Raw genomic sequence first — 26,090 nt, 5'->3', positions numbered from 1 at the left:
GTTCACCACGTTTGAGTGTAGTTATCGTTCTATAATTGTACCCGTTGGTATGGCACTTACGTGTATATGTACTTATACCATGTTTTAGATGTGATCCAGCTGAAACTGAACTAAACCACGTGTGCTCAATAAATGTTAATTGAATTCAACATGCATTCGTGAAGCATTTCGATTGACCACATCAAACATACATATGTTAGTTGTAAATTGTCGATTAGCACTAGTATCATTTTTATTGAAAATTTATTCTGGTCCTGGGCCGCTGTTGAAACTAGATTTTAAGGACAGCCGAATAAACTGAGCAGTCACTTCGTTATTCAAGTACGATCAAGCTTAAATCCACTTTCGGTCACAAATTGTCAATATGTGTGAAGATTTGTAGACCGACCGGCGATAACTGGCCGCAGTTATAATGTGTTTATGGATTACGAAACCACTAACGAAGCTGAAAGACTAACAGACACGTTCGATTGAGCCAAAATATTGTATGATATTGTGCGGCTGGGCGCTGTTTGGTGAATAAAACGTTGTGACGATATAGATCTACCATGTCGAGAATTAAGTTTATAATGCTGTTGGTATACGAATCTGAGAGGAGATACATTTTATGAAAAACATTTGTCTGGAAAGTGGAAAAGGAATAATCACGAGCATTACAATACGAATTCTGCGAAGCAGCAGAAACCCTAAAGATAGCCAAATTCATTTGAGATTACATGAAATGGAATATAAACACATTGTATATCATCCTAGAACCAGGACCCACCACAGAATCTTACAACTCAGTGGGATCAATCAAAAACATTTTGAAGGTAATTCGGGTGAAAGTATTATCGCCTGGTTTTGCACGTGAAACAAACAAAATGGCATAACTAGGACAGGATGGTGAATGTCATTCTATATTCTATTGCCATTGAAATGACGATCTGTCTGTGTGATATCAAAATTTTATGTGATTGTCAATTTTAACATTTTTTAGCTCTCGAGGAACGAGCGTGTCGGCATCGTGTCGTGTATGTTTGCCACGAGCCAAATCATACCATTTTTACAGTCATTGAATTAACGAAAAATGAGATTAAAAACGCCGCAAAAAGAGATCTGGCAACTTAGTTTTCAAGATTATTTCACATTATATTGGGTTGAATGGTGATAGAAGTTGATCACAATAATATTAAGATTTTTAAATGATATTTTATCAATAATTCGTTCAGATAAATTTACTTTACAAGGTGAATTAATATGCGGCTGACTACATCATTTGGCGTTAACGGGCACCTTGCACATGGGGTCGGTACCGTATCAGTCTTAAATTCCTTGTTTTGTCCTGGGAGAGTCAGTGGGAGTCTTTGAATTTGAAAAGTTGGCAGACAATGTCCCTGAAAGCCCTTGATTTTTATGGTTAGACCGAAATTATTGCCGAGATGTATGGCAGTGTGGCGGGCTTTTATTCATTTACTGCAGACGTATTGCCTAGCAACAGTCGGCATTCCTCATTAACTTTTTACGCAATACTAGTCTTATTTGCATATAGGAAACACCAAACTGGTGAACTGGTATTGTTTAGGACATAATTAATCGTCATTCTTTTCCACTGCACTGCTCATCCATAGCGATCCCGTCTTAGCATGAGCATCGTGTACCATGAAGAACCCCTTTGGTTAAATAACAATAAAATCAGCACAAAAGAGTAAATGGAAAATCAGGGTTTCATACCAGAGAGCGAGAGAGCGACAAATCACTCATCACCACTCCTCACCAGAAGTAATTTTTTTCGTTATAAATGGGAGATAATGAGTTCCAGACAGAAAAAAAAATTGATAAAAAACAATAATATTGTTGATATTGTAAAAAATATATCGATAAATCTCAACATGAAAAATCTGCAAATCATAAAAAAGTGCAAAAGATTTTGAAACTCCAGAAAATTCCAATGAAAGAAAAGAACGATTAAATGATAAGAAAAAAGACGAAATAAAATGTGAAGTTTGTAATGAATTTATAGTAAAAAGGAAGTATAAAAGACATCTCGAATCACAAAAAAACATCAACAATTTTTTTCAATAAGAATATTTTAGGAACAGAATACTTGGTGATAAACCTCAACAAGTAAAAAAATCCATTAAAAAACTATATCTACTATATATTTAAAATAAACCTTATATGGAAAACGTTAGAAATTATATCGATTCATTAGAAATTAAAGATACAATTGAAACTTTAGAAACATTACGTATGAAATAGGACCTGCAGCTATAATATTTATTTTTTTCAAAGGAACAACAATAGAAGATTTTAGTAAATTTATTGAAATAATGGAAAAAATAATGGATTTTGTAACAGATGTTGAATACCCAAAAATTTGTATTTCTGGAAAAGCAAGTTTTAAAAAATCAGAAGAAAGAATTACCAACTGAACTTTTTTTACAAATTATCGTAAAATAATAACTACTAATATGTGGCACCATATTCGACAACAGAAGTGCATTCAGAGTAAGAATAACGTTACCAATACTTGAATTTGGAAGCGAATGCAGGCTAGAACCAACAAAGGTACCGATTTAAGGTGCAGATATACAGGGAAACCCTATCATAGCGACCAACACAGTTGTATATCGCTTCCGTGCCGAAAAGTGAATAATTTTCGACCTAAACTACTCCAGGACCCAAAGAAGTCAAATAAAATACTCTAATCCATTAACTGTAGTTAAATGAATTAAATTAAATTCCACAATAGAATTTTGTATCATGAAATTTATTAAAGTTTAACCACAACGTTTCGGCTGTTGTCCGAATGTCTACATTCCACCTGATGATGGCTGTTTTAGTCACCCGTCGAAACGTTGCGGTTTCACCAAATGAAATCTTGAATACCATACAAAGTTTCTTATTGATATTAAATTTGATCAAATATGGGCTTGTTTTAGTTGATTTTTTTAGAATGTTTAAAATCCACATGGATATATATAGCATATTTTGTTTAAGAAAATCAATGATGCAGCGAAATTAGAATTCAGGGAAATTCGAACAGATCGTAATTTAAGATGCTAAGACATCCAGGCCCCCGTTGAAAATAAACCACCATTTCAATACTGAGAGGTTAGCCTGAATTAATGATTGCGCTTATAATTAAAGAATTTAAATCGAAAATAAATACAGACCTATGCTTGAAAATAGCTGCATTTGTTCAAATTAAATTCTTCATTAAATTATATCGCCATGAAAAAGAAGGAAATTTCGATTTATCTTAAAATTACATAACTATTGACAATTTGTAAATAAATTTAACTCCAATCTCGACTTTTATTGGTTAGAGTTGGGAATCGCTCATTACATTTCACATCCTCAAAGAGTATCTACAATATCTTCAGATCTTAAATGAGTCACTCTAAATGGAATTATACTCCAAACTGTAGGTGAGTAGAGTTTCTCAGTATGTTTATATTGTCACGTAACACTGCAAATCTGAAGCATATGTTGCTACAGTGTATTTATAACAGGGAATCTGGCAAGCGATCTCAAAATTGTCACTTTTCAATAGTTGACTTTTAGAAACGATATGTTTTGAGAGTAGCCGTTATGGTATGAGTTACTATCACAAAGTCACTGTTTACAGGCGGGTGGTTTTACAGTCACCTCTAGTGCACTATCAAAACCAGATGTTTTCAAATGGTCACTTTTCAATAGTAGACTCTTCGAAACAGCCACTATAGAAAACCAACCGAATTGAAAGGAATACTATTTCAGAGTGACTGTTTTGAAATGTATACTACTGGAAAAGTAGCCGATATCGTTAATTGCTTATTGTTCTCAAGTGGCTACTAAGTAAAAGTAGACGTTTGGGCTCAACAGTGCGATAGACATGTTCTTGGATTCAGCCTTTCATTTATTATATTACAAAAAAAGATGAAAATGAACATATTATGTGGTAAAAACAAATAGAATTATTTTTTAGAACAGAAAGTGACCACCATAATAATTTATTTGTGTAGAAAATCTTTATCTAAATTTATGACAGAGATTATTAAAAGAATTATGCGATAATACAGATTTTGTAAATTGATAATGCCAACAGAAAAAGATTATAAATTGAAATTTACTAATTATAAATTTGAAAATATAGTTCCATTACAAATATAGTTCCATTTGTAATTTATGGGGATTTTCAATCATTAAATAAAGAATTAACTCATCAAGATAGAAAAGAAATATACATTAAAAAGCAATTTTTAAAATCTATTGATAAAGGAAATGAACTAAATGAAGATACAATTCAAGATCCACCAATTATAAATACAATTAAAAAAGTTCATCAAAGAGCTGCTGCATACGGAATTTATATAAAATCGAATTATATGAGAGTCAATATATTTCTTTTATAGGTGAAGATGTAGTAAATGAATTTTGTAATAAAATTATAGAATTAGAAAATGATTTTGCACAATTATTAAACAAAAATAAAAGAATAGTTATGACAAAAGAAGATAAAATCGATTTCGATTATGCAACTCATTGTTATTGTGAAAAGCGTTTTTATTCATTTGATAAAAAAGTTAAAGATCATGATCATTTAAATTCAAAATATCGTAGATCTGTTCATGAAGATTGTAATTTACAGGCTAAAAAAGTTAATTTCGTACCAATATTATTTCAGGATTTATCAGGATATTCTCACCTATTTATTAAACTATTATCAGGAAAATTAGGCGTAATTAATCAAGAAATAGAAGAATATAATGCTATAAATGACGCAAATGTAAGAAAATATTATTTCAAACTATTAGCTAAAACATCTGAAAATTACATTTCATTTCAATTTGGTTGTTTGAGATTTTTAGATTCTTATAGATTTTTAGCAAGTTCATTAGATGATTTAACAAAAAGTTTAGTTGATAATGATTCGATAATAACGCGACATTATTATCCAAATGAACAAGATTTTGAATTATTGAGATATGAAGGTGCAATTCCTTATTCATTTCATAAAACACATGATGATTTTAATGTAACAGAATTATTAAAAGAACAATTTTACGATCGATTAAAAAATTAGTCCGTGAAAGATGGAGTTTTTAACAAAACATTAAATATTTGGAATAATTTCAAGATAAAAAATCATGGTGAATTAGTAGATTTATACTTAAAATCAGATGTTATGATATTGGCTGATATATTTGAAAGATTTAGAGAAGTTAATTTAAATAATTTTAATGTTGATCCTTGTTACTGTTATTCAAGTCCTGGTTTAACCTGGCAATGTGGTTTGAAATATACAAATGTATAATTAGATTTATGAAAAGAACCAGATATGGTTTTATTGTTTGAAAAATCAATTAGAGTTGGAATAAGTGGAGTTATGGGAGATAAACATTTTAAAGCAAATGATGAATATAAATATTATATATTGACGCAAATGATTTATGGTTGGGCATGGTTGGGCAATGATGCAATATCAACCGTTCAACAATTTTATATTATCAGAAGTAAGAGATGATGATAAAACCGATTGGGAAAGTGCAATTATGGGTTTTAAAGATGATGCTCCAATTGGTTATTTCTTTGTAGTTGATTTAGAATATCCCGATGGAATAAAATTTAAATCTAGAAATTTACCATATTGCCCAGAACATATAACCGTAGATAATAGTTATTTAAGTGAATATCAGAAAATAAATATAGCTACAAAGCAGCGATAACGGGTTTTCTGCACAGTCTTAGAATCCTGTTCAACGGTGGATTTCAACAAAGCATTTGATAAGGCTCAACATCAGCCATTACTAAAGAGGCTATTAGGAAACAGTATCAATGATAGGTCGCCCAAACGGCTCAGCAGTTATCTCTGAACGGAAACTTGTAACCGAAATCAACGGAACGCCTCATCTTGGAATGAGACGGTCTAACTAGTGGAGTCACGCAAGGTAGTATCCTAAGTCGTCTTCTGTTTAATGTCCTGACAAATGACATACACAGTAATCCAAAATATACCAGACCGAGTAAATTTCCAAAACGACCTTAACACACTGTTCGACCAAAAAACTTAATGTTCCGACAAAACCACGGGGACAAAACCAAATAATGAATTGTCGCGGGTGACAAAACCAAAATATTGAATTGTCACGGGCGACAAAACCAAAATAATGAATTGTCGCGGGCGACAAAACCAAAATAATGAATTGTCTCAGGCGACAAAACCAAAATAATGAATTATCGTGGGCGATAAAACCAAAATATTGAATTGTCGCGGGCGATAAAACCAAAATAATGAATTGTCGCGGGCGACAAAACCGAAATATTGAATTGTCGCGGGCGACAAAACCAAAAAAAGAATTGTAGCGGGCGACAAAACCAAAATAATGAATTGTCGCAGGCGATAAAACCGTAATAATGAATTTTAGCGGGCGATAAAACTAAAATAATGAATTGTCTCAGGCGACAAAACCAAAATAATAAATTATCGCGGGTGATAAAACCAAAATATTGAATTGTCGCAGGCGATAAAACCAAAATATTTGTCGCGGGCAACAAAAACAAAATATAAAACCAAAATAATGAATTGTCGTGGGCGACAAAACCAAAAAGAAGAATTGTCGCGGGCGACAAAACCAAAATAATGAATTGTCGCGGGCGACAAAACCAAAAAAAGAATTGTCCCGGGCGACAAAACCAAAAAAAGAATTGTCGCAGGCGATAAAACCGTAATAATGAATTTAAGCGGGCGATAAAATCAAAATAATGAATTGTCTCAGGCGACAAAACCAAAATAATGAATTGTCGCGGGCAATAAAAAAGTAATAATGAATTTTAGCGGGCGATAAAACCAAAATAATGAATTGTCTCGGGCGATAAAACCAAAATAATGAATTGTCGCTGAGATAAAACCAAAATAATGAATTATCACGGGCGATAAAACCAAAATATTGAATTGTCGCGGGCGATAAAACCAAAATAATGAATCGTCGCGGGCGACAAAACCAAAATAATGAATTATCACGGGCGATAAAACCAAAATATTGAATTGTCGCGGGCGATAAAACCAAAATAATGAATTGTCGCGGGCGATAAAACCGTAATAATGAATTTCAGCGGGCGATAAAACCAAAATAATGAATTATCGCTGGCGATAAAACCAAAATATTGAATTGTCGCAGGCGATAAAACCAAAATATTGAATTGTCGCGGGCGACAAAACCAAACTCATGAATTGTCACGGGCGATAAAACCGTAATAATGAATTTTAGCGGGCGATAAAATCAAAATAATGAATTGTCTCAGGCGACAAAACCAAAATAATGAATTATCGAGGGCGATAAAAGCAAAATATTGAATTGTCGCCGGCGATAAAACCAAAAAAGAAAATTGTCGCGGGCGACAAATACAAAATATAAAACCAAAATAATGAATTGTCGCGGGCGACAAAACCAAAAAGAAGAATTGTCGCGGGTGACAAAACCAAAATAATGAATTGTCGCGGGCGATAAAACCAAAATAATGAATTATCGTGGGCGATAAAACCAAAATATTGAATTGTCGCGGGCGATAAAACCAAAATAATGAATTGTCGCGGGCGATAAAACCAAAATATTGAATTGTCGTGGGCGACAAAACCAAAATATTGAATTGTCGCGGGCGACAAAACCAAAAAAAGAATTGTGGCGGGCGACAAAACCGTAATAATGAATTTTAGCGGGCGATATAACCAAAATAATGAATTATCGCGGGTGATAAAACCAAAATATTGAATTGTCACAGGCGATAAAACCAAAGTATTGAATTGTCGCGGGCGACAAAACCAAAAAAGAAAATTGTAGCGGGCGACAAAAACAAAATATTGAATTTTCGCGGGCGACAAAACCAAAATAATGAATTGTCGCGGGCGATAAAACTAAAATAATGAATTGTCTCAGGCGACAAAACCAAAATAATGAATTATCGCGGGCGATAAAACCAAAATAATGAATTGTCACGGGCGATAAAACCAAAATAATGAATTATCGTGGGCGATAAAACCAAAATATTGAATTGTCGCGGGCGATAAAACCAAAATAATGAATTGTCGCGGGCGATAAAACCAAAATATTGAATTGTCGTGGGCGACAAAACCAAAATTTTGAATTGTCGCGGGCGACAAAACCAAAAAAAGAATTGTGGCGGGCGACAAAACCGTAATAATGAATTTTAGCGGGCGATATAACCAAAATAATGAATTATCGCGGGTGATAAAACCAAAATATTGAATTGTCACAGGCGATAAAACCAAAGTATTGAATTGTCGCGGGCGACAAAACCAAAAAAGAAAATTGTAGCGGGCGACAAAAACAAAATATTGAATTTTCGCGGGCGACAAAACCAAAATAATGAATTGTCGCGGGCGATAAAACCAAAATAATGAATTGTCGCGGGCGATAAAACTAAAATAATGAATTGTCTCGGGCGACAAAACCAAAATAATGAATTATCGCGGGCGATAAAACCAAACTAATGAATTTTCGCGGGCGACAAAACCAAAAAAAGAATTTTCGGGGCGATAAAACCAAAATAATGAATTGTCGCGAGCGATAAAACCAAAATAATGAATTGTCGCGGGCGACAAAACCAAAATGGTGAATTGTCGCGGGCGACAAAACCAAAATAATGAATTGTCGCGGGCGACAAAACCAAAATAATGAATTGTCGCGGGCGATAAAACCAAAATAATGAATTGTCGCGGGCGACAAAACCAAATTATTGAATTGTCGCGGGCGACAAAACCAAACTAATGACAAAAAAAGAATTGTCGCGGGCGATAAAACCAAAATAATGAATTGTCGCGAGTGATAAAACCAAAATAATGAATTGTCGCGGGCGACAAAACCAAAATGGTGAATTGTCGCGGGCGACAAAACCAAAATAATGAATTGTCGCGGGCGATAAAACCGTAATAATGAATTGTCGCGGGCGATAAAACCAAAATAATGAATTGTCGCGGGCGACAAAACCAAAATGGTGAATTTTCGCGGGCGACAAAACCAAAATAATGAATTGTCGCGGGCGACAAAACCAAAATAATGAATTGTCGCGGGTGATAAAACCAAAATAATGAATTGTCGCGAGTGATAAAACCAAAATAATGAATTGTCGCGGGCGACAAAACCAAAATGGTGAATTGTCGCGGGCGACAAAACCAAAATAATGAATTGTCGCGGGAGATAAAATCGTAATAATGAATTGTCGCGGGCGATAAAACCAAAATAATGAATTGTCGCGGGCGACAAAACCAAAATGGTGAATTGTCGCGGGCGACAAAACCAAAATGGTGAATTGTCGCGGGCGACAAAACCGTAATAATGAATTGTCGCGGGCGATAAAACCAAAATAATGAATTTTCTCAGACGACAAAACCAAAATAATGAATTATCGCGGGCGATAAAACCAAAATAATGAATTGTCGCGGGCAACAAAACCAAAATAATGCATTGTCGCTGGCGATAAAACCAAAGTAATGAATTGTCGTGGGCGATAAAAAGAAAATTGTCGCGGGCGACAAAAACAAAATATAAAACCAAAATAATGAATTGTCGCGGGCGACAAAACCCAAAAGAAGAATTGTCGAGGGCGACAAAACCAAAATAATGCATTGTCGCTGGCGATAAAACCAAAGTAATGAATTGTCGTGGGCGATAAAACCAAAATAATGAATTGTCGCGCGCGACAAAATCAAAATCATTGTTTTCTCGCGTTATTTTAGTTTTGTCGTTTTGTCGTAATGTCGCCCTCATTTGCATATTCGTGTTTTTTAATCTTATCAGCCACCATACAAATGCTTTAAGGTCGCGTAAAACTCGATAAACACTTCAAGCGACACAGCGAACGATCTCCTTTCCCCCACAGCGAACGCTTACTCCGAATGTCAAGTGTGAGTCCAGCATACGGATAGGAGTGTGTTATATACTTGTATTTAGTAAATACCTTGTGCATTTGACAATGATCGGTATGTACTGTAGGAAATATAGAGTATTGATGGTATTGATATAGAGGCCCGCGGCCGAATAAAGTAATATATTCTTTTATTTTGATACCTCGTCGACATAACAGCTTTTCTCCGCTATATCTCTTCGGCGTGTTTAGTTTAGGCCTACGACTCCCCGGTACACTTATGATTTATCTTAGTAAAAACACGGTAAATTTGGTAAAGAAAAATAGGTATTGCTAAATTAACTGCTTGACGCCCGCAGCCAAATCACTGGTAGTAATAAATTAATTTGTACTCGATTTGATTCTCAGAATGAGGAGAAACTCGCAGCTGATTCCCGGAACGACGATGTAGTGACACACGTCGATTTGTCGATGTTTACGGCTCGACAGTGCTTTTAAAATCTAAAGTAGTAAATTTCCTGTGTATTGGTATTATAATTTGATGAGGAAAATGGGTTACTGTTAAAATTAGTTTTTAAAAACCGCGACAGAATGTGCAATCTTTGGGTAATAAATTTGTTAATTTATGCTTGAATTGATAATCGATGTGACAAGAAACGTGCGGTAGATTTCGGAAAGACGACTTAGAAAAACATGTCGGCTCTTTGAATGGGGCTCAATTTTCGATGTTTACGGCCCGACAGTGCTTTTGTAACGTTGATTCTTCAAAATTTGCACGGAGTATTTGTAGATCGAAGTGAGCTGGATGATATCAAACGGATTGTATCGGCAACAGCGGTAATGTAAAAAAGCCTTTGTACTGTTGACAAAAAATGTGTGGAAAAAAATAATAATAATAATAATAAATATAGCTGCAAAGCAGCGATAACGGGTTTTCTGCACAGTCTTAGAATCCTGTTCAACGGAGGATTTCAACAAAGAATTTGATAAGGCTCAACATCAGCCATTACTAAAAAGGCTATTAGGAAACAGTATCAATGATAGGTCGTTAAAATGGCTCAGCAGTTATCTCTGAACGGAAACTTGTAACCGAAATCAACGGAACGCCTCATCTTGGAATGAGACGGTCTAACTAGTGGAGTCACGCAAGGTAGTATCCTAAGTCGTCTTCTGTTTAATGTCCTGACAAATGACATACACAGTAATCCAGACCGAGTAAATTTCCAAAACGACCTTAACACACTGTTCGACCAAAAAAATTAATGTTCCGACAAAACCACGGGGGACAAAACCAAAATTATGAATTTTCGCGGGTGACAAAACCAAAATATTGAAATGTCACGGGCGACAAAACAAAAATAATGAATTGTTGCGGGCGATAAAACCAAAATAATGAATTGTCGCGGGCGATAAAACAACAATAATGAATTGTCGCGGGCGTTAAAACCAAAATATTGAATTGTCGCGGCGATAAAACCAAAATAATGAATTGTCGCGGACGACAAAAACAAAATATTGAATTGTTGCGTGCGACAAAACCAGAATAATGAATTGTCGCGGGAGACAAAACCAAACTAGGGGTCCAGGGACACCATGCTCACTTGTGAAGTGGTTTCGAATGCTCAACAATCTAACAATTTCAATACATAACGCCCTCTAGTGACCAGATACAAAAACCAATGACCTTGAAACCCACCACAATCCTAGAACATGTGAGCAGCTATGATTTTGTAATTGATTGTGATAACAAAATATGCCTCGTTACCAATTTAATATGGAAATACTAAGTTATTCTAATATTCAACGCCCCTGTTGACCATATGCAAAACCCAATGACCTTAAAACTCACCACAATCAGTTAGTTGTCGAATAAACACTATAATCCGTGTAAACTGTAGATAAATGAAGAAATCCCACACTTCGAATTTGAAATTATACTATCAAATTTATTATTACGAAACCACAACGTTTCGGCTGTTGACTAACAGCCATCATCAGGTGGAATGATGATGATGATGGCTGTTAGTCGACAGCCGAAACGTTGTGGTTTCGTAATAATAAATTTGATAGTATAATTTCAAATTCGAAGTGTGGGATTTCTTCATTTATCTCACCACAATCGTAGTACATGTCATGAAATACAACTTTGCAATTGATCATAGTAACAAAATATGCCTAGGTACCAATCTAATAAGGAAATACTAAGCCATTCTACTATTCAACGCCCCCTGGTGACTATATGGAATAACTAATGTCCTTAAAAACTCACCACAATCATAGACGATGTCATGATCTACAACTTTGCAATGGATCATGGTAACAAACTATGCCTAGGTACCAATCTAATAAGGAAAAACTAAGCTTTTCTACTATTCAACGCCCCCTGGTGACTATATGGAATAACTAATGTCCTTAAAAACTCACCACAATCATAGACGATGTCATGAAATACAACTTTGCAATTGATCATGGTAACAAAATATGCCTTGGTACAAATATAATATAGCAATACTAAGTTATTGTATTATTCAACGCCCCCTGATGGCCACATACTAAAACCAATGACCTTGAAACTCACCAAAATCATAGAACACGTTATGGGCTACAACTTTCCAATTGAATATAGTAACACAATATCAGGTATCAATTTAATGTGGAAAAACTTTTTCCCACCTACGAATGAGTACTGATGACACCAAAATGGCCGCCAATTGCGTCATAATTGGCTGATCAAAAATACCAGTCCCAGGTATAAAACATCCCTCTCTAAAGAATACCCATCAGCAGTTGCAATGAGAAATGGCAAACCAGTAGGAAGCTACAGGACCTAGAATTCTGGCCAAAATTGACATTTTTGGGCACTAAAAAGATCATAGGACGGCCATCTTGAGTCAGATCGACCCAATTTTCTTATGCTGATGGGCCTTTGGTAGATTCAAATATAAACGAAAGATCAAGGTAATTGATCAAAGCGTCTTCAAAATATCCCCATGAAACCTTCGAAAATGTTTAAAAAGTGCTGATTTTGGCAAACAACAATGGCTGCCAGTCGGCCATCTTGAATCTGACAGGGCCAGTTTTTGAGCTGACGATGTGTCTAGGCTAGATACATGTATAAAGCAAATATCAAGACATTACCTTGAAGCGTCTTCAAAACTTCCCAAAATAATTGGATTCCGTCTATGGACGGACGGACGGACGAAAAGTGAACACAATAGCCCGCTGGGACTAAAGTCCCAAGTGGACTGAAAAAGAATTGTCGCGGGCGACAAAACCAAACTAATGAATTGCCGCGGGTGATAAAACCAAAATATTGAATTGTCGCGGGCGACAAAACCAAACTAATGAATTGTTGCGGGCGATAAAACCAAACTAATGAATTGTCGCGGGCGATAAAACAAAAATATTGAATTGTCGCGGGCGATAAAACCAAAATAATGAATTGTCTCGGGCGATAGAACGAAAATAATGAATTGTCGCGGGCGACAAACCAAAATAATGAATTGTCGCGGGTGATAAAACCAAAATAATGAATTGTCTCGGGCGACAAAACCAAAATAATGAATTGTCGCAGACGACAAAAACAAAATATTGAATTGTCGCGGGCGATAAAACCTAAATAATGAATTATCGCGGGCGATAAAACCAAAATATTGATTTGCCGCGGGCGATAAAACCAAAATAATGAATTGTCGCGGGCGTCAAAACCAAAAACAAGAATTGTCGCGGGAGACAAAACCAAAATAATGAATTGTCGCTGGTGATAAAACCAAAGTAATGAATTGTCGTGGGTGATAAAACCAAAATATTGAATTGTCGCGGGCGACAAAACCAAACTAATGAATTGTCGCGGGCAACAAAACCAAAAAAAGAATTGTCGGGGCGACAAAACCAAAATAATGAATTGTCGCGGGCGACAAAACCAAAATGGTGAATTGTTCAGGCGACAAAATCAAAATGGTGAATTGTCGCGGCCGACAAAACCAAAATATTGAATTGTCGCGGGCGATAAAACCAAAATAATGAATTGTCGCGGGCGATAAAACTAAAATAATGAATTGTCTCAGGCGACAAAACAAAAATAATGAATTGTCGCGGGCTGTAAAACCAAAATAATGAATTATCGCGGGCGATAAAACCAAAATATTGAATTGTCGCGGGTGATAAAACCAAAATAATGAATTGTCGCGGGCGACAAAACCAAAATATTGAATTGTCGCGGGCGACAAAACCAAAATATTGAATTGTCGCGGGCGACAAAACCAAAAAAAGAATTGTCGGGGTGACAAAACCAAAATAATGAATTGTCGCGGGCGATAAAACCAAAATAATGAATTGTCGCGGGCGATAAAACCAAAATAATGAATTGTCGCGGGCGACAAAACCAAAATGGTGAGTTGTCGCGGGCGACAAAACAAAAATGGTGAATTGTCGCGGGTGAAAAAACCAAAATAATGAATTGTCGCGGGAGACAAAACCAAAATAATGAATTATCACGGGCGATAAAACCAAAATATTGAATTGTCGCGGGCGATAAAATCAAAATATTGAATTGTCGGGGGCGATAAAATCAAAATATTGAATTGTCGCGGGCGATAAAATCAAAATATTGAATTGTCGCGGGCGATAAAACCTAAATAATGAATTATCGCGGGCGATAAAACCAAAATATTGATTTGCCGCGGGCGATAAAACCAAAATAATGAATTGTCGCGGGCGTCAAAACCAAAAACAAGAATTGTCGCGGGAGACAAAACCAAAATAATGAATTGTCGCTGGAGATAAAACCAAAGTAATGAATTGTCGCGGGTGATAAAACCAAAATATTGAATTGTCGCGGGCGACAAAACCAAAAAAAGAATCGTCAGGGCGACAAAACCAAAATAATGAATTGTCCCGGGCGACAAAATCAAAATGGTGAATCGTCGCGGGCGACAAAACCAAAATATTGAATTGTCGCGGGCGATAAAACCAAAATAATGAATTGTCGCGGGCGATAAAACTAAAATAATGAATTGTCTCGGGCGACGAAACAAAAATAATGAATTGTCGCGGGCTGTAAAACCAAAATAATGAATTATTGCGGGCGATAAAACCAAAATATTGAATTGTCGCGGGTGATAAAACCAAAATATTGAATTGTCGCGGGCGACAAAACCAAAAAAAGAATTGTCGGGGTGACAAAACCAAAATAATGAATTGTCGCGGGCGATAAAACCAAAATAATGAATTGTCGCGGGCGATAAAACAAAAATGGTGAATTGTCGCGGGCGACAAAACCAAAATAATGAATTGTCGCGGGAGACAAAACCAAAATAATGAATTATCACTGGCGATAAAACCAAAATATTGAATTGTCGCGGGCGATAAAATCAAAATATTGAATTGTCGCGGGCGACAAAACCAAAAAAGAAAAATTTCGCGGGCGACAAAAACAAAATATAAAACCAAAATAATGAATTGTCGCGGGCGACAAAGCCAAAATAATGTATTGTCGCTGGCGATAAAACTAAAGTAATGAATTGTCGTGGGCGATAAAACCAAAATAATGAATTGTCGCGGGCGACAAAATCAAAATCATTGTTTTCTCGCGTTATTTTAGTTTTGTCGTAATGTCGCCCTTATTTGCATATTCGTGTTATTTATCTTATCAGCCACCATACTAAAGCTTTAAGGTCGCCTAAAACTCGATAAACACAAGCTACACAGCGAACGATCTCCTTTCCCCCACAGCGAACGCTTACTCCGAATGTCAAGTGTGAGTCAGCATACGGATAGGAGTGTGTTATATACCGGTTCCTGAACTTCGCTGAAAAAGCTGAAACACTGAAAAGCTGAAACGCTGAAATAAAAACGCTGAAATTTCAGGGAATTTCCGAAAAACGCCAAAATTTCCATCTAGGGCAATCTTAAGACCTGCTGCATATGGCGTCACAAGCCCCGAGGCTTGTCACGCCATATTGGGGCCTGACACGCCATGTGGTAAACATAAAATGAAAATCAAATCCTATGCAGGAGATGAAACGTTGACTACGTCTCACGGGTTTTTCTTCCGAAGTTGAAATATTCGATTGGATATTTATTTGTCATAGATGATTTACAACGTACTATATATACATAATAAGAACTACATATTACATCGCATATATGAAAATGATTTGATTCAGAAGATTATTTTTAATCAATAACTTATAACGAGTAATGTTTGAATCAAACTTTATTTGATATGAATTTCTTATTTTGTAAGAATCTGATGGAACAGGAAAATACCAGGGTAAGGTAAAACTTAACATATCTATTTACGGAATGTATTGATAGATTGAAAACATTTTACACTTAAAACACAATTAAAAACTTATCTTATCCTACTTCACTGGCATACATATTTACAAAATGAGTTTTACAGAATAGAAATTGATCGTTGTTTGTTAATCTAATGCAGTGTACACACTTTATTTTGAAACACAATTTAAACAATCACATATTTCGCCAGCATATGAAAAATACAAAAACATTACATATCTACTGAATGAGTTTTACAGAATAAAAATTTTAATGAACTATCTTACATTTCAATGAATCATTCATCTATTTCACATGATTTGTTGATCAATTAGTCTTAGAAGAACATAGATAATGTTAGAAAAACATGTATGGTGAGCCAGGCTCCAATCTAGTGTGATCTGCAGTCAATATGGCTCCTAAAATCACTAAGCCTTCTACATGGCGTGTCAGGCCCCAAATGGTCTGCAGAAAAGCTTCAATTGAAACATGGCGTGAGAGGACCCGATCGGTTTTCCTACAAACAAATGAATAATTGTCACTAATTCTCTTAAATGTTCAAAGATTAATCATACTATATGGTTTGTCAATCATTTAGTCTTAGAAAAAAGCAAATACTGTTACAAAAAACTCCTAAAATCACGTTGTCTTCTACATGGCGTGTCAGGCCCCAAATGTTCTGCAGCCAATATGGCGTTAGAGGACCCGATCGGTTTTCTATGGAAGCAATTAATTGTCACTAATTATATCTTTAGTTTCAATTAGTTATATATTGTTCATGATTTGACAATCACAAAGTGATAGAAAACAAAACAAATACTGCTAGAAAAACCGCGATTTGTCTTCTATGGCGTGTCAAGCCCCGAATGTTCTGCAGCCAATATGGCGTGTCAGGCCCCAAATGGTCTGCAGAATAGCTTCAATTGAGACATGGCGTGAGAGGACCCGAACGGTTTTCCGTACAAACAAATGAATAATTGTCATTAATTGTGTTAAATGTTCAAAGATTTATCATACTATATGGTTTGTCAATCCTTTAGACTTAGAAAAAAGACAAATATTGTTTCAAAAAGCTCCTAAAATCACGCTGTCTCCTACATGGCGTGTCAGGCCCCAGATGTTCTGCAGCCAATATGGCGTCAGGCCCCGAACGGTCTGCAGAGTAGCTTCAATTGATGAATAATTTTCATGAATATTCAAAGATTGATCATTATACATGGTTTGTCAATCATTTAGACTTAGAAAAAAAGGCAAATATTGTTTCAAAAAGCTCCTAAAATCACGCTGTCTTCTACATGGCGTGTCAGGCCCCAAAGTGTTCTGCCGCCAATATGGCGTGAGAGGACCCGATCAGTTTTCTATGGAAGCAACTAATTGCCACTAATTATATCTTTAGTTTCAATTATTTATATATATTGTTCATAATCATAAAGTCTTATAAAACAAAACAAATACTGCTAAAAAAATCGCGATTTGTCTTCTATGCGTGTCAGGCCCCAAATGTTCAGCAGCCAATATGGCGTATCGAGCCCTAAATGGTCTGCAGAATAGCTTCAATTTTCATGGCGTGAGAGGACCCGATCGGATTTCCGTAGAAATAAATGAATAATTGTGACTGATTATCTTAAATTTCAATCAGTAGTACAACAATCATTAAGTCTTAGAAAGTTTATAAATCGTTGTTTTTATTTTGTTCATATGTAAAAATATACAAAAAATCGCTTTGGTAAATGTAGCTGATGATCTCCTGATCGTCTCGCACCATAACGGAAACCTGCAAAAAACATATTCGAAGAATTTTACATAAAAATCTTAAGTAAAAAAGGGATATAATTTTCTTTCAAAGTGGTTGCACTGAACGGATACTTCAAAATAATGTATAAGTACCGGTACTGTGTATACGTTTAGACAATAAGTTAAGAAAAAATAGAAATTCATTACACATTGACATACCGGTACTTGAAATTATATCATTCAGGTTTTACACGTCGTATCGGACTTAAAAACGTGGTCTGTTCGACGCGAACATATATCTTCGTTCCGCGTGAATTATATATAGTCTGCATTTTACTCGGGGCTTGTGACGCCATGTCAGATATGGCGTGACAAGCCCCGGGGCTTGTGACGCCATGTTCTGCTGATTCTTAAGATTGACTTCACTCAAAATTTCAGGGAATGGGGCTCGCCGTCGCTATGGACACCAGGTGGCGTGTGTGCGTTAGTAGCCATCGCGTATCGACTTCCGCTCACTTCCGCGCTCGATTTCCTACTTTTAAATTGTAATAATGTCAGAGAATTACGGGTCATGGACTGTACCGAAGCTGAAACAAGAGTTAAGCCGACGAGGTGCGGTAACCTATGGGAGGAAAATCAACCTAATTGAAAGGTAATTTAAATGTCGATCATATTTCCATGCGGTTGATGGTGTTCAGTCGTTTAGTCTGCGCAAAAATGTTGCAATGATCATGGAATCAACAGTGATTTTTTGCCAAAATCATCGATGATTCTAGACCTATGCTCAAGTGAAATGAACGTGTTTTAATAGATCCAGAGATGAAAGCTAAACCTCAGTGGGTTGTGGGTCAGGGTATAGTACAAGTTTACCGTCACCAGCCCGGGCTGCGAGGATGGCTATGGCCGGTCCCACGCGTCCCGTCCCGCGATATCTTTCATTATTTTTCGGTTTTCATGTCCGGAAAATAAACATAATGCACATAAAAGTCATCGATAAAACGTTTTTTAAATCACTATTTGATATTATGATTGCCTTGAGAAGTTTAGATGGCAATGTTTATATCTTGAAATGTAGGGATTATTATCGGGATGTAGGACGCCTTGTCAGCTAACCATCGCAACAGCTGAGTTACCACTGGCGCCATCTATCGAACATGAATTGAAGCTGATGCCAAATTTTACTGCCAATGTATCCATAAATCATTGGACATGTCTGCTGCTGTGTCTAGTCTCTATTGAATTTTTATATGTTATTGGAATTATAGTCAGAACCCTGATCAACTTGAGGTGACGGTAAACTGAATACCTTACTTATATACCTTCTTACCACAACACAGTTGAGTTAAATACAAATCTGTATGACCATGGACGTATAGACGTCCATGCTTGGAGTAATCATTTCGATGTAACATTTCAACTCTGGGTCAACTTTCTGTTAGTTGATTGAATGATTTTTGACATTAGATGTTTATATTTCATGATTATTTCGTGTTCATTGCAGATTAGAAGCATACGGCCGTAACAACGATTTTAGGGGACCGGCCATAACATTACCACAAGAAACAGTTCCGGAATGGCCCACATGCGGTTTCAAACAGCTTACAAATGATCATAAGATTGTATTGCCAAAATTCAATATTGACACAGTAACTGCATATTTCACGTATAGAATGGCAATGGACAACCACTGTACCAAAGACATTAAAGCTATTGAGAAGGGTCAGCAGCTCATAGAATCGCAACGTGTTCAAGCCTGCAGTATTCTCATCAAAAGCGGAATTGTTTATCTGACTGGATTAGTTGGTGCTGCTATGAAAAAAAAGGTAGGCCAGTTTTATATTTCATCAAAATAACACAATATTCCCTCCTTTAAATCCACATAAATCTGCAATACAACTGTATTCTTAAAAGGTTGTAATGTAGCAAACATTGTTGATTAGTTTATTTTTATATTTCATTGCAGATCTCATACTCGTACCAGATATCATTGTCTCAAACAACTGGTGAATTCAGAAACAGCCATTGTGAGTGCCCTGCCGGTAAGGGTCCTAATGGGACCTGTAAGCATGTCGCGGCTGTACTTTTGATGTTTGCTAATTTTGTGTCATCAGATGGGCCTAACGCTCCCGAAATACTTAAATCGTGTACGGAAAATCTACAAACATTCCATAAGCCCAAGTCTGTTTATACTGGTAAGTTGTTTGGTTACATCGCCACCATTCAGCAAATTCGTACCCTATATATCTTATTTTTTATAAATTCTGATGTAATGGCAATGTTTTACATAATGTACTTGGTTTTCAATTTTTAGCTCGGCTGTGACCTTGTTTAAATTTACCCGTCACTTCTTAACAGGTTCCCCTGTCAAGGCTGGTGACTTACCTCTATCAAAATCAAAGAAACGCGAGGTATCAATGGAGGATCCAAGGCCTGTGAAATACCGGAAATCAGCTGGATACGAGGATTATGTCCGGGGAATTGTCCTTAATTACTGCTCTGTATCGTCTTTAGACCTACCCATCAAGTATAAGTACAAGAAAGCCGATATCAAAACAGCAGCAATTGACCATGATTATCTGAAAAAAACTTTGCTTGAATATTGGGTGGAAAACTCTATTAAGGTAAGTTTTTAATCAACGTGTCTGAGAGTGACCTATGTTATCCTTCCCTCTGTGCTTATAATTAATATTCCATTTTGCCTTTTCAGTTAAATGAAACACAGGCAATATTACTAGAAAGGAGTACTAGGAAGCAGGCAGAATCTAGTCAATGGTTTCAGGAAAGGCAGCTACGATTAACTGCATCTCGTTTCGGTGAAATTGTTTCTTCATACAACTAAATTTGTAAATACATGTACATCCCAATTGTATGATATAGATTTCATGTCAATATCGGCTTACTATTTGTTGATACTTTTAAGTTTTAATATTTTTTATCATCTATTATCAATATTTTTTATCATATATAGTTATTTCAAACAGATATACTTGTCAGGTTGTGTAGTTATATGCATAATTACTGACGATGGTGGGTCAAAAGTTTGAAAATTAATGATTTACTCCTTTTCTGACCATATTTCATTACCATGATTATTTATTATTTCATTATGTGCTGCGCCTGACTATGGCATGAATGCTTTAGTCCCAAAACTCAAACTCTTCCATTTTACATAAAATATCTGTGTTATCATGCATTTTAAAAAGATTTTATGTAGCGTTGTTGTATTTTTGGTTTTTACCAGTTTTAAATCAATAAAAGGGTTTGTTACTGGAATGAAAATTAGTTTGTCCTTTGAATTGAAAACACTGCAAAAGAGTGGATTAAGTCAAAGTGAAATAGGTTATATTGCGCACAGATTTTGAATATCAACGACAGACAATTAATTACAGTCCAGGCCCATAATTGATATCTAAGAATTTGGGATTTACCTAAATAATCTATTAAGAGAAACAATGATGTTTCTTTAAAGCAGGGGTTTCGATGAATCTCAAAACAAAACTCAAAAATATATACTTTAGATATCAATTAACAGACATTAACAATAAGGTTAAGCAAATTCGTTCACAATAGCTGGTCTGAAATTGCTTATACTGAAACAAACATAAACTATCCTAGAACCCATATTGACTTTACTAAGCGGCAGGTCTTTTTTCAAAATAAGAAAAGTTTTTGACAATCCGATTACTCTTTCTACTTGGATGCGTTTACTGGCTACTCTACGATCATGAACTACTTGTTCAGGTTCAAGTTGACTCTTGCCCTTCAATAAAGTTGGGGTGTTCACCTTAATGTTCTTGGTAGCAAAAAGATCTTGTACCATTATACCTCTATCGGCCATGATGCTGTCATTCGAGCTGAAGTATTTTGAGGTGTTTGAACACAGCTGGGATCGTTCAATGATTTGTCGGTCACTTGTTGAACCCGCATAACTTTCACTTACATAACTAACGACCCCTCTCGGTGATATTCCAACCATAGTTTTAAGCGTGTTCTTATGTTTGTATGTGCTGAAAGTTGCAGTTTGAGATTTTACATTCGACGGCTTTTCAATTGGAATCTCTGTAGCATCTAAAATAACTCTGGTTGACGGAAAATGATGCTTAAAGCCACTGGGCATGAAACAGTCTATCTCTTCTCTCTCTGGCCATGTATTGATTTCACTTAATTGGAAATACATGAAGTTTACCCAGGTTAACACAATCCTAGAAACTACACTCTCTGATATGCCGAACAGAATACTCAGTTCTATATCTTCCTTGGCACGCCTTAATTTGATTAATGTCAAGAAAAATTGATTGACCGGTGTTAGTTTCTGACATTTGTAATTCAAATCGTACGCAGCAGGTCCTAGTACACTGAAAAACATCATCAAATGTTCATAGTCTTTAAAACTGGTGTAATATTTGATCGACCTAGGATCCACCATAAATCTCTCGATACAGAAAAATTGATCTGAAAGGAGGGAACACTGAATATTCTTATCCAAGTTAGTGTTTTTATTGGTTGGTTCCTCTATTATGTCCATTCTGTAATTGCTGGTATGTTGTAGGCCTATTTCAACTTCAGTGGCTATGTCATGGTGTACAGGTTCTTCCTCCAGTTTTAATCTTCGCCGACTGGCTCTACTTTCTCTCTCTGAATCTGAGGAAACTGGTGGTGTGAAGGCAAATATACGCGGAATGGCATTCTCTTTTAATTTTCTTCTAGAACCTGAAACACATAAAGAAAAAAACATATTTCTACTCAAAGATCAACAGCTGCCAGTCAAGTCAACAACCTTTAAATTAAAAAGATAAATCTACCACATAAATTATTAGGCCTATTGTTGTTATTATCATAATTGAGTTATATCATTATCCTGTTATCAACAAACTACTATGATGATATGAAAATAAGCGCCTGGCTTTTTAAAAAAAGTTCAAAACATCGACATTGCATAATATCGATAGGCCCAAGCTGAGGCCTAAACGAATCAGCCTGCCTTGGATCTTGACCGCTTATTTCACCTTAGTTGGAAAACTCAATAGGAAAGCCATATTTACCGGTAAGTGTCTGTTTATAGTCCGTTGGTAAAAAATGTCGATGGCATACGATAGCTGTATCCGATGGCTGCCATAATTTTGCAGATTTCTCGCTACTCTGTAGTCGTTTTATCGCAACAAGCCATTTCATTTTCAAATCTGTGTTCGTAGGGAACTTAAATCCGCCTACTCTTGACTTACAAAGGGGTACACAACAATAGCGAGGCATTATAATAGATTCAAGCGCTTTTCAAATCGTCAATTCGCTCGAACGCGGAGATGAATAAAATGTTGTTTACAATTCAAATTCAAATCACTAGGGCCACTAACACGCGCGCGCCATCTCGCGGCAGCGCTCAGCGCGGCGAGCCCCATTCCCGAAAAACGCTGAAATCGTGCTAGGTACCGACAATACACGTTTTGAAATGTTTTCCGGGCCGGTGTCCGCTGACGAGTCCTGAACCGTGTTTTATGCTCTACCTTCGGTTACAGAGACATGCCTTAAGGTCGTCGTCATGATCGACTTGATCGATTGCGGATTGCGTGGATTGTTAGATGTGTTTTTTGCCATAGTTTTATGTGCGTATACCGGTACGATCTAACAATGAAGTTATCACTTCATTTGAATAAATTCTTAATCACAGTAATATTAATTCACAATATTTTTTCTTATGTTTGGTGATTTCTTGCAACTTATCATTGCCAAGTCTCATACAAGTAGTAGCTGAATGAAAGTACAGTTAGGCTGAACCTGATAACCCAAATTAAGTGCTAACATAGCATGGAACTAATGATTATTTTGATTCTATTTTCGGTGTCATTGAAATTCGTTAATAAAGGTTCAACCGTCATAGTATACTGTACTTAGCATTGCTACAATTGGGTGCCATATTTCTACAATTTCTACAAGGAGGAAGGAATCTTTAAGTGTCTTTGTTCCCGGGTAGGATACGGGGTAAAACCTGGTTTACTTTCTCTTTCGACTTGCCGGAGACTACTATCTGCAATGTATTGCATGCTTTGATGTGTCTGGCCTATAGGAGTCGAACGATATTTTTTTCCCATACACAGGCATGGCTTTAGTGTAGATGAAGGCTAGGCACTGCACATTGTGGATTGACTGGAACTCTTAACTCACAAAATTAAACGAGTCAACAAGAAAGTTCCAATAATTGGACATTTGTCTAACTATATTATTTAACAGCTTGAAATAATACATATTCTGCAAGAGTACACAAAGGAAATCAGTTCTTACATTAGGCTATATCAGAATCAATAGTTCGCTTAACTCTGGCTAGAATTCTGGTTCCATTGCTTCATATTCTAATGAAATCCACTAGTATACCTTAGAATATCGCTTAGCTTAAGACTAAAAATTTGGTACCAGGAAACAGGGAAGAAAAGTGGGTGTACTGTACATCCGCAATTGACTTATTTCTCTCTGGTTGACTCAAGTTATTATTGAAATAGCATTAGAATAGCCATTTTATTTTTAAAAATTGTGTCGTTCAGCTATCCTGCTGCAAATTTCGCAGTTGAAGTTTACTGGTGCCATCTGATTTCTCAGTATCTCAAAAAATTTGCACATTCTAAGCCTGAATCTAAAAATAGAAAAAGGTGCATTTTAGTCGGATATAAAAGAATAGTGGCTAATACACCCTGGACTATATAGCCTATGGGGTGGGCCTAGTTTGAAAGCACTGAGGTCCGAGAGAACAGCACTTAGTAAATAAATACTGAAATTAAACTTACAAAACACCCAGTACTTGAGATGATGTACTTGACAAGAAGTGTCACCAGCTAAGCAAATCAACTTTGTCTATGACTCCTCCTTTTATAGATTCAGTAGTAGTCTAAAAATAAGAATCGGTACATTTTTCTAACAGTTGGTATGTCATTTCTTCAAAAAAGCTAATTATTATCACGCCACAGCAAATAAATTATTCACAGTTGTTGAATGGTTAGCCCGATTTAGATTAATTGGTTGACGCTAATCAGTATGACCCATACGTAGGGGCCTACTGCATGCCGTTGGCGTCAATCCATTCCATTCCATTCCACAGTGAATTAAAAAGAAATTTAGTTAGATCCCTTTTGTCCAAAAGCTGCATCATTTATATAACTAGCTGTCAAATTTAATTTACCTCCTTCAGAGAATACCATAATGACATAGTCCGTCGCCCATCAACGTGTTGACAAAAGAAAAGTTGCTCCATGTTTTATACATGAACGTTCAAATAAGATATTTTGCGTCTTGCAGGGAATATTGAGCATAGTGTTTAAGTTGGCTTGCACGGTTTGTTAATGGGTTTTCCTCATTATGCTGCCTGTATGCATTAAAAATCCGGATTTCAAGCGAATTAATTTGTCCAACAAGTGGCAAAAGGTAGAAAGTTTCTTTTGTCCAATGTCGTATAGCGCCGCTGCGGTCGAAAATCGAACTAATCTGTCAAGTCGATAATTTTCTAAGTGAGAGGACGCCGTGTTCAGTTCGCAGTGCACTGTACGTACAGTTTTTCGATACACTGCTGTTCAGCAAATTTGTTTTGAAGTTGAAGTTCACAGCGCGCTATTCAGTTTTCAGAAGTAGAGGGCTAAAATAACATCATTCGCAAGATCTCAGATTGAATATTTTCATCAGATTCAGAGCTCAGTTCATTGTATAAAATGTTTTATTTCATGTATTAATTAATGTTTCATTTTGTCAAATTTCTTGAATTTTTACATTGTCACCATGCCTACGAAATGAAGTTATTTTTCTTGTGGGGTCTCAACAACTAAATCAGGGTGGCGTAGGCATGGTAACAATGTTCAAATCCAAGAAATTTGACAAAATGGAGGATTTTCTCTCTCATTCAACTGGACTTAAGGAGTCTTTTTGCCAATCCATCTAATTGGTACAGAACTGGAAATATATCGGATATTCAGTTGTTGTCCGCGTTTTTGGCATTCTGTTAAGACATAAATGAGGTATGTACCCCAAAAAGTAAGCAAAATATCCCAGAAAAACAGGTCTCATCAATTAATAAATAGATATTAGACTGTTACTTCTATTACTCTGACAGGAGTTTTTATGTCATAATTTTTTTACCTCATGTGTAACTCAATTATAGCAGAGTTGATAGTTTAATTATCAATTATTGATTTATAAATGAATTAGTATTATTGATTCAATTATTGGATTGATTATTATTAAGAGATATG

The 26,090-nt window shown here is 36.0% G+C and overlaps 2 protein-coding genes across 3 annotated transcripts; one reads left to right on the top strand and one right to left on the bottom strand.

The window, feature by feature from the left end:
* Positions 1 to 18,303: 18,303 nt before the first annotated feature.
* Positions 18,304 to 21,445, top strand: LOC141901399 (uncharacterized). Of its 2 annotated transcripts, none has more exons than XM_074788608.1 (5): positions 18,304 to 18,517; positions 19,367 to 19,688; positions 19,829 to 20,057; positions 20,221 to 20,486; positions 20,573 to 21,445. In XM_074788608.1, the coding sequence occupies exons 1-5, from the start codon at positions 18,417 to 18,419 to the stop codon at positions 20,702 to 20,704; spliced, it is 1,050 nt and encodes a 349-aa protein (XP_074644709.1). In that variant the 5' UTR covers positions 18,304 to 18,416; the 3' UTR covers positions 20,705 to 21,445. The 2 variants fall into 2 exon arrangements, with proteins under 2 accessions (XP_074644709.1, XP_074644710.1); XM_074788609.1 differs by lacking the exon at positions 18,304 to 18,517 and adding an exon at positions 19,200 to 19,270.
* Positions 21,293 to 23,187, bottom strand: LOC141901398 (uncharacterized). Its single transcript, XM_074788607.1, has 2 exons — positions 22,908 to 23,187; positions 21,293 to 22,575 (listed from the first exon to the last, which is right to left on the bottom strand). The coding sequence occupies exons 1-2, from the start codon at positions 23,113 to 23,115 to the stop codon at positions 21,413 to 21,415; spliced, it is 1,371 nt and encodes a 456-aa protein (XP_074644708.1). The 5' UTR covers positions 23,116 to 23,187; the 3' UTR covers positions 21,293 to 21,412.
* Positions 23,188 to 26,090: the final 2,903 nt, after the last annotated feature.

The sequence above is a fragment of the Tubulanus polymorphus genome, chromosome 3 (assembly GCF_964204645.1).
Source record: "Tubulanus polymorphus chromosome 3, tnTubPoly1.2, whole genome shotgun sequence".
Taxonomy (NCBI): domain Eukaryota; kingdom Metazoa; phylum Nemertea; class Palaeonemertea; order Tubulaniformes; family Tubulanidae; genus Tubulanus; species Tubulanus polymorphus.
This window is presented reverse-complemented; position numbering and strand designations above follow the sequence as displayed.

Excerpts from the sequence above, each read along its gene's own strand:
- LOC141901399 (XM_074788608.1), top strand. The coding sequence starts at position 18,417 with ATGTCAGAGAATTACGGGTCATGGACTGTACCGAAGCTGAAACAAGAG. Across the intron at positions 18,518-19,366 it reads AAAATCAACCTAATTGAAAG|ATTAGAAGCATACGGCCGTA; the intron begins GTAATTTAAATG and ends TGTTCATTGCAG. Across the intron at positions 20,487-20,572 it reads GGGTGGAAAACTCTATTAAG|TTAAATGAAACACAGGCAAT; the intron begins GTAAGTTTTTAA and ends TTGCCTTTTCAG.
- LOC141901398 (XM_074788607.1), bottom strand. The coding sequence starts at position 23,115 with ATGCCTCGCTATTGTTGTGTACCCCTTTGTAAGTCAAGAGTAGGCGGA. Across the intron at positions 22,576-22,907 it reads CTATAAACAGACACTTACCG|GTTCTAGAAGAAAATTAAAA; the intron begins GTAAATATGGCT and ends TATGTGTTTCAG.